Source organism: Triticum aestivum, chromosome 5D, assembly GCF_018294505.1.
Source record: "Triticum aestivum cultivar Chinese Spring chromosome 5D, IWGSC CS RefSeq v2.1, whole genome shotgun sequence".
NCBI classification, from domain to species: Eukaryota; Viridiplantae; Streptophyta; class Magnoliopsida; order Poales; family Poaceae; genus Triticum; species Triticum aestivum.
The window spans coordinates 75,494,710-75,506,922 of NC_057808.1; the positions used below are offsets into that span (position 1 = coordinate 75,494,710).

At 42.1% G+C, this 12,213-nt stretch overlaps 1 protein-coding gene across 3 annotated transcripts; it reads left to right on the top strand.

The window, feature by feature from the left end:
* Positions 1-1,248: 1,248 nt before the first annotated feature.
* LOC123119551 (histone deacetylase 15) lies at positions 1,249-11,553 on the top strand. Of its 3 annotated transcripts, none has more exons than XM_044539396.1 (17): positions 1,249-1,416; positions 3,084-3,599; positions 3,716-3,809; positions 5,097-5,155; positions 5,674-5,749; positions 6,117-6,181; positions 6,305-6,360; positions 6,538-6,661; positions 6,796-6,921; positions 7,076-7,126; positions 7,300-7,368; positions 8,307-8,415; positions 8,797-8,876; positions 9,461-9,543; positions 10,172-10,217; positions 10,734-10,908; positions 11,117-11,553. In XM_044539396.1, the coding sequence occupies exons 2-17, from the start codon at positions 3,117-3,119 to the stop codon at positions 11,257-11,259; spliced, it is 1,839 nt and encodes a 612-aa protein (XP_044395331.1). In that variant the 5' UTR covers positions 1,249-1,416; positions 3,084-3,116; the 3' UTR covers positions 11,260-11,553. The 3 variants fall into 3 exon arrangements, with proteins under 3 accessions (XP_044395331.1, XP_044395330.1, XP_044395332.1); XM_044539395.1 differs by lacking the exon at positions 1,249-1,416 and adding an exon at positions 2,353-2,980; XM_044539397.1 differs by lacking the exon at positions 1,249-1,416 and adding an exon at positions 4,900-4,960 and having other exon boundaries at positions 3,413-3,599.
* Positions 11,554-12,213: the final 660 nt, after the last annotated feature.

Sequence of the window (12,213 nt, forward strand, 5' to 3'; positions counted from 1 at the left end):
CATCTGGCCCGCTACCATGTCTGACTAACCTGGCCCACCAAAAACCTCGCCTACGTGAGATCCCGCTTGAAGCCAACTGCCCGCATTCATGCCGACCCAGGGCCGCTCACTGGAGCCTGCATTGAAGCGGCTCGCCAGCCGACCTCCATTAAACCGGCGTGTGCGTCGAGGACCTAGTTCGACGCCCCGAGCGCCACACGTCTGTTCTTGTGCCAACGAGCATTAAACACCTCTCCGGCTGGCTCCTCGCATTTGCCCGCTATATAAACGTGTTTAGGCGTCGGGCAAGAACCACACCTCACCTCCGTTCTCTACATCTTCTCATTGCACAACACCCGCCATAGCCTCCGGCACACAGAAGGACTTCTTCAGCATTGCAGTTGCCTAGGTTGCCCGGCGAGACATCTTGGTACAGGTTGACTTGCCGACAAACCCTCCGGATCCGGCGCCGCCACCATCGCCATCGCCACCCCTCCTTGACTGTCCAGACTAGACAACGCCGTCTCCTACAAACTCGCGCAATGGCGGCAACTCTCAGGCAGGTGGGGAAGAGAAGCCATGTCGACGGAGTCCGGCACATCTGCGGCCATCGCGGACAGCGAGGAAAAGTAGATCATGGGAGGTCGCCGCCGCTTGGGTCTCATGAAGGCCACCACCATCGCGTCACCGGGTTACACAACCGGTGTCTTGCCCGGTGAGTGGGGGCGTATACCACGGCGACCTTCTTCCCGTCCAAAAACCACCCCTGCTCCATGTTCCACGAAAGCGGAGGGAGACTATTCTTCCTCTCTCGCCGAAGCGTATCCCTCCAGGGCTACCGACAGTCCGATGAGCGGGCTTTCGGACATGGGAAGATATGTCGTGCGAGTGAAGATCCGTCGCGGCCGACCGTAGACTAGTTGTACCGCAGCCCAGCATGATTTAGTTTAAAATATGCCCGAAACGTAAATGTTTTCATCCGGTTTAAATGAAAATCATTCAATTTACATGTAATTCGTCCGGTTTATTTAAAATCGATTTGAAATACATGCGGATAACGTTATTGAATGACCGACATCTATATCCGTGTCCACACACTGGTTCTATCCATGGAGGGATGCGGTGTCCGTTTTGGGACTCGACAGAAGACGCCTGGTGCGCGTAGCTCTAGCTCGGGCATTCTCCCTGTCAGCCACACGAGTTTGCTACTGTTCCTGTCCCCACCTAACCAGAAGTATGACTGGTGGACCCAAGGAGGATGGGGTTGAACGCAGACAACAGCAAGTCAGCAGCAGTTGGTTCGACCCGACTGGCAGCACGAGCACAAGGAGAGCACAGAAGAGGAAGGGAGGGGAGCGATCCATCCCCAAAACCCCAACTCCCGCGTGAGCAGCGCCCACCCCGGAGCGGAAGCGACGGCCGGCGGCTCGTCCCCAGGTTCGCCCGCCCGCCCGCCCGCTAATCCCTCCCTTCTCCCTCTCCAGCGTGTTCCTCCGCTGGTTTCGTGCGGACTTCTTCCACCCCCGATGCGGTTCCGCGGGTTTCGCCCCAGAACTAGCAGCCCGCGGCAGTTCAGATTTTTGCTGTGGGCGGAAGTTGCGGGCGGGAGATTAGAGTTTTCCTCGGTTTCGGGTAGATTAATGGGCGATTCGTGTGTTCTAGTGGTCTCGACGGTGTTTAGTTCCTAGATGCGAGGCAGCCTTTTCCTATGAGGCTGGAGGTTGGGGATGGGATGGGATGGGGGGTGGGTTTGTGTACTCGGGTGGGTGTTCGGTGTTGGGCTCTGGATTTGGTTGTTGAGGAAGCTGCGTACACGAAGATTATTTTTAAGATAATGTCGAACACTTGTGAGAACCGGACCGAGATGTGAGGTTTCGGATGGGGTTTGTGTGGATTGGGGATTGTCACTTGAGGACGTGAGGGAGGCAAGGTTTTGGAAGGGTCTTAAGGTTGCCGCGGCAATCTCCGTAGATGCGATTATGCACGATTTATTTCATGACAAGTGACCAGCTAACCGCCATATCCTTTTTACAAGTATGTTTGCGGCTGTACGGCGGCAGGCTTGTCGCTGCGCCGCGTGGCGGCTGTGAATTGTCAGTTAGTACATTTGATTGATGCGTTTCCCTGGTTCACGCTCATTGCCTTGCCTCATGGCGGTGCATGCTTCACGTAGTATGCCCGTATGTATCTGTTTGCTGTTGCTACATTACATCCTGTAATAATTGGGGCCTCTCATTATCTTCTTCTTTTGTGGGAACTGCCAGCTTGGTGCCGTGACTCGTGACCATACCTTGTGCCGGCTGCAACTGGTTTAGTGGTTAGATGATGTTAACAACAACATAAAAGGGCAACCACCAAACATTGCAAATATTTAGTGTGAAGTAAATATGTACTTGTTCGGTCCCTAGGGCCGCTGAAGTTCTTACTCATCCCAAGGTCGAAAATTGAAACTTACTTTTGCCCAAGCCCTTGCCATGTGGTCATCAAATACTCTATGGAGAATACACATAGTCCACCTTTCACCGAAGCACACATCTCGCAGGTTGACGTGTTGTCCACCCCAGTGGACTGGTGTGTATTGATCTCTTTTGTCAGCGACGAACCTTGACTTGCTTGGATTGTTCATAGAATTTTCTCCTGGTCTTTCTATTTTTGTGAACAATCTAATCCAAACGTTTCTTTCTGGGATGGGTACTTCAATCCATTCAGCCTTTTGGATTTGTTGCTACTTGGTGAAATACTGTTAGCAGCTTGTTTTTCCATTTTTTGTTGGGTTTAATTGAACCCCCATGGTGTAGATAGATGCCACATGCCAGAGATGTGAGGTTCTGCAAGGGTTTTAAGGAGATTCTCTGTGATGTTAGTAGATGCTATTATGTGCTTTGAGAAGTATGTCGTGGGCTGTCGCTGCGTTTTTGTGGTGATGTTGAATTGGCAGCTCATAATTTTTGATGTGTAAACAGTTCTCTGTTGGTGATGTTCATTATGAGTCATAGTTAAGGTAGGAATTATTGTCAGCCTGTAATACTTGAAAGTGAGTAGATAAAAATTCCTGGAGTTCTGAGCTATACTTATTTGTCTGCTTGTCTTTGTTGTACTTGCAGTTACAGACTTGAGGTCACATTGGGTGCCTAGTGATGACATCCAATATGAGACCGCTTAACAGCAAAAAGGGTGAGGTCCCTTCCCATGGTCGTGAGAACTGTGGAGTTTCTGACCAAGCTTTTCATGGCAATTGTCAAAGCTGTGATGGTGTTGGAAAACCATCTTATCCTAGAGCGAATGGTGTTTCCCTGAAAGAAAGTGGAACATGCAGTTTTAGTTGTGATCATGCTAATGCTTTATTAGTAGATGTGCCCAAAGGTTCGCCAGCAAGGCCAGGACATATTGACAGCGCAGATTGTGGTCAGCATGCCAAGAATGAAAGTTGCATGCCTTGTAATGATCTGCAGCAAGAGTCTGATAGAGAACAAGCTGGAGATACCCTGGATGATCTGTTTTTCTTTAATGATGAAGAGGATGATGATATTGACTGGGAACCTTCTGCTCGCCTGGCTGAAAACAGATGGTTTTGCTTGAACTGTACAATGCCAAATTTGGATGAGGTTAAACATTGCCTGGTAAGATCCTTTTGTTTTGTGATTAGTCGGGCCATATAGCTCGTTACAAACTTTATCTGAGTATATCCAGTCGCATGTATGACACGTGCTTTCTTGGTTCTTCTCTCATACAATAGAATTGCCATGAGCTTAAGGGATCTGAGGTAGCTGCTGGATATGATGTTTTCAAAACTCACATTGCGCGGGCAGCTTTGGTATCTGCTGACACAGGTGCCCTTTCCACTCGTAGCTATGTTTTTCTGTTACTTCCTATCATCAAGTATCAAATATCTGTTATGAATATAACTCATTTCAGTATTCCCTTTCACAAACTTACCTGAGTACACCAATGGCATCTTAATAGAATTTGTAACTGTCCTTGCTACTAGATCATGGACAATCTGCTTTCCACACCAAAGTCTACAATTGACTTCCAAAATCTCCCTGTCCGAATCATTATTAACTTATTTAATAGAAACATCATTGATTAATAATGCCATTTGGAACATTTTAATGCAGCTGAAAACACTCCAGAAGATGCAAAAATGAGAACTAGGATGGACTAGGGCTGTCTTGGTTTGAGCCCAAGCCTACCTTATAATTTTTTTGGCTAGCCCAAATATTGGCTGAGGCTATAGTTCCCCATGTAGTGGCCAACATCGACAAGAAAATAGATTGGGAGTGGCCATGCCAAAACTTGCCAGCTATCCAATCCCGGGCCAGGTAGATTTGGGTGCAATCCAAGCATACCCCAGGCTAATTTTCATTGCCTAGGAAATTCACCTTCCTCATACTTAGAATTATAAGGCTAGCTAAGTCTTACTGGAATAGCTTTAAAAAATCTACCATGGAACACTTTTGAGTTTTACTCCTTAATACATAATCAGACCAAGAAAGCAAAATCTAACAAAGCAAAAGGTCCCCACTAAACCTGATTTACCAAGACCTATGACAACTATGAAGTAGCATCCCTAGACACAACTATACTCCTCTGAGTACAAAGCAAATAACAGTAAGACACATTTTATGATTTACTTCTTTTTGTGGACAAACGGTGACATCCAATGTTATACTGATTAAATTAGCAACATACTAATAATAGTCCTCTGTCACAACGACTTTTCAAGTTAGTATCCTTTGATTCATGGATCTGATTAATGACCCGTTTACACTAAAGAACAGCTGTTTGGTTCAATGCAAACAGAACATACTCCTTATCCCTATCCTGTCTTTCCCAATATGTGGTCGACTGGCCAGCTGAATCCTCCTCCCCTTGCTGTAAAAACTTACCACTGAGTCTGAAGCCTCCTCTTCAATGTAGTAAAACTATCTTGGAGGAGATTCAGAAACATTGGAATGATGATAGAGAAGGAGTTGGAAAGGTGTGATGCTTATACCTTGACAGAGTGTATTCAAGCTTAGCACAGTAGTTTAGAGCAATTGACTGTATGCCACTGCATCAACTTTTCATGCGCCTATGTGTATTAACGTCTTCTTTTGGTCACACTGTTTATGCAGCACCGGTACTGGTATCTACAGCGATTGGTTTTGATGAAAGAATGTTGCTCCACAGTGAGGTAAGCTATGAACTTGTGATTTATGTAATTTGAGCTAGCATACTGCATGATATAGTGTTCCCACGTCAAGGGTGACCACACTTTATTGCTGTGAATAGCATGGATGATTGTCATAAATCTTTGAGTGCTCCTAATTGTGGTGTCAGTGAAACTTTTCATTTGATTGCTTCTTGTGTCTGTGAGATGCTTCTTCTGCAGCATGTTAAAGAAAGACGACAGAAACTTATAATTATTAATTTTGCAATTATACAACTTGTTTCATTTTCATTCGAAGCGAGGCTAAAATAGTATGAAAATATTTCAAGATGGGATGTCAGTTTCTGTATTTCCGTCCATTTTGACCAAATGACGATTTATTCTCTTCAACATATATACTTGTAATTATTTCACAAAACTAGCTGCATTTCAGAAGCTAGTTTTTGTGTGGTCTTGTCTTTTTGGCCCCCTCTATTTTCTGTCAGAATGTAATGTCTGTAATTTTTTTATAACTGACATCTCATATTTCTATATCCTATCAGATGGAAATGAAACCAAATCCACATCCAGAAAGACCCAACCGTCTTCGTGCAATTGCTGCTAGTCTGGCTGCTGCAGGTGCATACTAGAGATTAGTGTAATTATTTACTACAGTCTTTCAGCTTTGTGTATTTCAGAAAAAAGCTGCAGAGAAACTCTTGCCTACAAGTTCTGTGATTATTCTTATGCAAATATTCAATCAAGATCTTTATGATTTGATGATGCTCTGTTGAACTGTTCTCAGACATATTATCGAATATAAACTAAAGATATCAATCATATAATTCTAAACACAACAAAATTATTGATTGTTGATGTTGTGCTGCAGCAGGATAACAAAAAACATGATTATCCTCCCAGTCATATTAATTAAACTTGGTTGATGAACCAACCTTTCTATTCTACTGCTTATCAAGTAAACAATTATTACTATTTCCAATTTCAGGAATATTTCCCTCAAAGTGCGCCTTGGTACCTCCTCGAGAAATCACTAAGGAGGAACTCGTAATGGTAAGAGTCCCACAAGTGGTTTGAAAGATCCATTAGTTTTGCTGCTATGTGTTACCCCTGTATGCCTTGTTCATTTCAGAGTCTTCTTGATAGTCCTCATATGTTTACACTGTGGTAATTTAGGTCCATACTTCAGATCACGTCGAAAGCGTAGAGCAGACAAAGAACATGCTTTACAGGTATTACTTGTTTAGTTTGTGATTAGAACTGTCATTGTGAGTATGGTCTTTAGTTTAGTATTGACCTTTTGTTTTGATTATAATGGATACATGTTCAGCATGTATTGGCATTTTTATGTACTAGCATTTTTGGAAAGGTTTCATTGTTATAACATATTTCTGGGGATCAATCTGTAGTTACTTCACTTCGGATACCTACGCGAATGGACACTCAGCATGTGCTGCCAAACTTGCAGCAGGCTTGTGCGCTGATCTTGCTAGTTTGATAGTGTCTGGCCGTGTCCGGAATGGCTTTGCGCTGGTACTGTCTGATGATCTCATATATTCAGTTTTTCATCTCATTCATTATAATGCACTTGGTTATTATTTATCAATCCGCTTTGCATTTTTGTTGTACATGATGCTGACCTTGTGTTCTTGTCTACCTGAGAACAGGTGAGACCTCCTGGGCATCATGCTGGGGTAAAGCAAGCCATGGGCTTTTGTCTTCACAACAATGCAGCAGTGGCTGCATTAGCTGCACAAAAAGCAGGCGCTAAGAAAGTCTTGATAGTTGACTGGGTAATGCTAGTCACACGTTTGCATTTAAATATGCACCATTAAATTTTGTTGGCGTGCACCAATTCTTTTTCTTGCAGTATATCTATTTTATTGTAAATAGATACAAAAGTACATTTACCATTCTCATCAGTAGGATTGTTAACTGTTATTGCAGGATGTGCACCATGGCAATGGCACACAGGAGATATTTGAAGGGAACAAATCAGTGAGTTCTCATCTTTATTTAGTTACATTTTTAATTGCTCTATGTTCTTCCTTTTTGAGTGCATCTGTTATTGATTTTAATTACTGTATTTCCGTTTGCATGTGTTGCTACTACTATGAGCATACCAGTTTAAAAATTTGCAATTCTTATATGGGTAACTTTTTATTCTTCAGGTCTTGTACATATCATTACATCGCCATGAGGATGGAAGCTTCTATCCTGGAACTGGAGCAGCAGACGAGGTGGCTATCTTTAAAGTGTTTGTAGTTTTGGCATAATTCACCAAAAGAACAACTGAATGAAACTAAGGTCTGAGCTGGAAATATGTATAAGGAAGGATGCACATGTAATTCATCATACCCCTCGGTACATGTCATAGACAACCTTTTTCAGGGGGAGACTTGTGTGAGACCTCACATTAGGTGAGATCAATGTGATCGATTTTTTTTGGAAAAAAAATACATGTCCAAACATTCACAATTTTTTTGTAGACACACATCAATGTTTGATGTACAACCTCAAAAAGTTTCAACCCCTAATTCAACTTACATTAAAAGAAACAAAATAGACAAAATCGGATGTGAATAGTGTCAACGTACTATTCACCAAAGCTGTCACTATTCACATTCGAATTTGTAGTTTTTTAATCTCTAAATGTACATCGAGTTTCAGCTGATTTTCTTCGAAGTTGTAGACATACCCCACATGGATGTCGTCAAATAATTTCAGATTTTTCCGAAATGTCTAAGTATGAATTTTTGGGGTTGATCTTACGATCTCACCTAATGTGAGATCTCATACAAGTCTACCCGGTCTTTTTCATCAGCACCACATGGGTCTTGAAAACTAATTACTAGTGGTATCCAACTTTTCATCTCTGTTTGTATGAGATGGCCTGACAAGATTCAATGAACCCAAGAGCTTTGGACAATAGGGTATTAGGACCTGGGTTTGTATACTACTCCCGAGTATTTCATACATTAGATTACTATTTAGGCTGATACATATCTAGCATATTTTATAGTTCATTTTTGCTACTGTACAACTGTACTGCATCCAATTGGACCCAACCATCCATTGTAACCAAGTTTCAATTGACAATGACATAGTTCCTTTGCAATAAAGTTTGATCCAAGCTGTGAAAACTTGTATCTCATTTCTTGCATGTATATCACTGCAGGTGGGAGATCTGGATGGTAAAGGATTCTCGGTAAATATACCTTGGAGCTGTGGTGGTGTTGGTGACAATGATTACATCTTTGCTTTTCAGCACGTGGTGCTTCCAATAGGTATTGATTAAAAGAGTAAATATTTAGTCTCCTTGGGTTTCTAATAGTAGACATTTCACACCCATGACATTCTCATTTTTTAGTTAGTAATTTCTCTGTCTTAACATGGCATTCTAGATCCTTAATAGAAATGATTGGTAAGATGTGTATTCACCATGATGGAATAAAGACTTGTTTGTTAAATATGTCATGGTGCTATTTTTGTTTGGAAAAAAAAGTCTGCCTACAACACCTTTTTTTAAGGATACAACACTAAATTTCATTTCATATTTTCCATGGGCACCTCTTTATGTGATATACTGATATTACCCCATTGTTTTTTATTGATGTTTAAGTCTGCACTGCACATTCTCAATTGGTGTTTTTCCTGTGCGAGTGCAGCTACGGAATTTGCCCCAGACATCACCATTATATCTGCAGGATTTGATGCAGCAAGGGGTGATCCTCTGGGTTGTTGTGATGTAAGATTTCTCCTAATTTTAGTTATTGAATTCTAAAACATACATGCCATTCCCTATTTTGTGTATGTCTTCTATTAGACAACTGAGATGATTCTGGGGTAAAGACTTTAGGCTTATGCAGAAGACTTCTCTTCTTAGAACATAGGCTTGACCTGCTATATTCACATTATGTAGGAAAATTATATGTTGCTTTGGCTTCCTCACTTGGAGAAGCTAGAGTTTTAACCACATTGGTCATTTTTGTACCTATTTTCGGAGCACATCGATCCACCAAACTTCATCAATAAATCTTAGGCTTATATACCGCTGTTGCTTATAAAGAGTTAACTGTCATGGATGTGAGATTTATTCAGTTTGTTTTATCATATCTGGTAGTTAGTACTAGCTTGCTCAAATGAGAAAATGATAAAGTTGATTGAGATATCAGCTTTAACATTCAATCAAACTTCGCTATTATCCATTCATACTTGTGTGCTTCTTGGGTCCCTCAAAGTTTTAGATGCTTCATTTTTCTGGTTGACATGCCAATGCAGGCCAAATCATGTAAATCCATGGTAATGATTATTTAACTTGATTATTTTTAGGTTACTCCTGCCGGATACTCTCAGATGACGTCCATGTTAACTGCTTGCTCAGAAGGAAAATTGTTGGTTATACTTGAGGGAGGGTAGGTACCCTATTCTTATCTGAACTCATGGAGATAATAAAAGAAGACAGGACCTAGAATTTAAAATTTTAAGCAGGATTTATGATATGTAGCTTGTACACTGTAAGCTGGACACCAAACCTTGTGTCACCATCGTGCTCATGGTATTTTGTTGCATTCGTGCTTTGTATATGACATGCGAAATTTCTAACATCACCAGAATGTATATATGTGTTCATCTAATACTAGTGATCTAAACGCTCTTATATTTCTTTACGTAGGGAGTACTTCTTTTCCTGGATCTTTGCAATGGATCCAAACGTTCTTATAATTTGTGTAGCCAATGTTCTTATAATTTTGTGCTGTTGTGGACACTAATATAACGTCACAAGAGATGATTGCCTGTCTGTTGTGGAAACTTAGATGCATACCATGATGCTTGTATTTGACTTTTGACATAACAGGAGATGATTCCCTGTCTGTTGTGGAAACTAAGATGCATACCATGATGCTTATATTTGAACTTTTGTGCCAATGTTCTTATATATTTTTTCATTTTTATCAAATAAGTAAAATCTGGTATTATTTGTTATTGAAGCACACATCAACACTTATCCATTGTTTTCCTTGTCCCGTCATTAATGTACAGATACAATCTTCGGTCTATATCCTCATCTGCAACTGAAGTTGTCAAGGTATGTATTCTTGGCAACAAAAACTACTCCCTCCGTTCGAAAATACTTGGCGTGGTTTTAGTTCAATCGAAAATACTTGGCGTGGTTTTAGTTCGATCGGAGGTAATATTTCTTGTAAGGCGGGATTGGGATGTATAAATAACACAAACATGTTTGATTGGAATCAGCTGCTTCAGCATCATCCATTGTCGTCGTAATTCATCAACAAACAAAACCTTTATGTATACATAAACATCAATAGTTGAAGAGCCACAGTTTCGCATTTGGTTCAGTTATTGTTATTGTTAGCTTGACTAGAATGCAGAGATAGAAATGGGACTTGTATGATGAACTATGTGAATACTTGCTACAAAGAATATGGTCGTAGATACTCCATCGTTTTCGTATTGCCATTCTTCATTTGTTGTGGAGTGCATGTATAAAAAAAATACAAACAACTGCTGGAACCGTTACAGCTGAGAGAGATGTATGATTACACTGTTAGTGTAACCTGATGATGCTTTGACGTATTTTTAGGTTCTACTCGGGGACGGTCCAAGTTATGGCACAGATGCAGCAGCACCATCAAAGGAGGGCATGCAGACTGTCTTACAAGTTCTGGACATCCAGCAAAAATATTGGCCAGTTTTAGTTCCAATCTTTGCATCACTTCAAGTTCAAGCGCAGCAGGGGCCGACTTCTTCCAATTATGGTAAGAACAATACAACCAAAAATGAATTTACATTTTTACTCTCCAACACTAGTCTAGTATTGATTTCTAGCCAGCCTTCTAGAATCGTGGGGCATGCTCGCTGTTTTGGTCTTGATAACCAGATGTTTGTCATTTCAACTCCCAGATTAGTTTATTACATGCCATAGAAGCTATCTGAGGATTAATAGACCACCTTGCTTTTGTCTAGTTAACGCTGAAAACATGCTGAAGAGAAGGATGCTCACCGGAGGACCAGGGCCCGTGTGGTGGAAATGGGGAAGCAAGAGGCTTTTGTACGAAGTACTGTTTGAGGGCCGCCGTCCGAGAAAGAGCAAGGCGAAAGGAAAATGAAGCTCTGGCTGATGAAACAAAACCCTAGGTTGTTTTAGTTAGTGATGCTGAAGCCGCCTAACTGACTTTCTGGTCAGTATAGTTGACATGGATAGTGTAGCTGGCTGTTTGGTGTTCGGAAAGAAGATTACCTTAGCTTGCGTACACCGAGCCGATTTTTTGACTGAACAACTGAACTGTGGCCGTTGTCACTGTTGATTGCCGACAGAGTTTCACAGGCAGCAATCCTGTTGTGTGGGACATGTTTTTTGTGTTGTAGCAATGCATGAAATTTGCCGTCGGCCGTCCATGGTATGATGATCCTGTAGCAGCTTGAGTTTTGGGTTCATAGCAAATGCGAAGCATCTGGCAATCTGGATTTCTTACCCTGACATTGGCGAGGTAGCCTGATTGGAGTAGGATACACCATTTCAGACTTTTGGAACAAGAGCACTGGTGCCTAGTGCAGAGCATACATGAGAGAGGATACACATGAGTTGCTTGTTTAGAATCCACAAACATTGCGTTTGGTTCATGCTTTTGTAACGGCACTCGATAACAGCGGTAATAGAAAGTGTTGAATCGTGTTTGTTTAGGTTGCTCTGTAATTAGATAACGCCGTAATCTGATCCGATCCTAGTCAAAACTGATTCCGCTCAATCTCCGGCGTAATCATACGATACAGCCGTCTCTGCTCTCACATCGACCTTGGACGCTCCTTCGCAGGAAACTCATCGAGCCCCTCGTCAGTGTCAGCAGCCCGGACTGGACAACCCGGTCGTCCCCGAGCCCCCCTCTGGCGACCACCACCAATACCAGCAAGCCGCCTCCCGCAGCCAGCATCATGATCGGACCCTCAGCTACCTTGACATGACCTCTATGTGAAGCACATCTTACCAGGTCCCTGTATTGATTACCCACACATTTGAGCAACCAAACAGTTCTCGTTTTTTGTCGATACCGTTTACACTAATA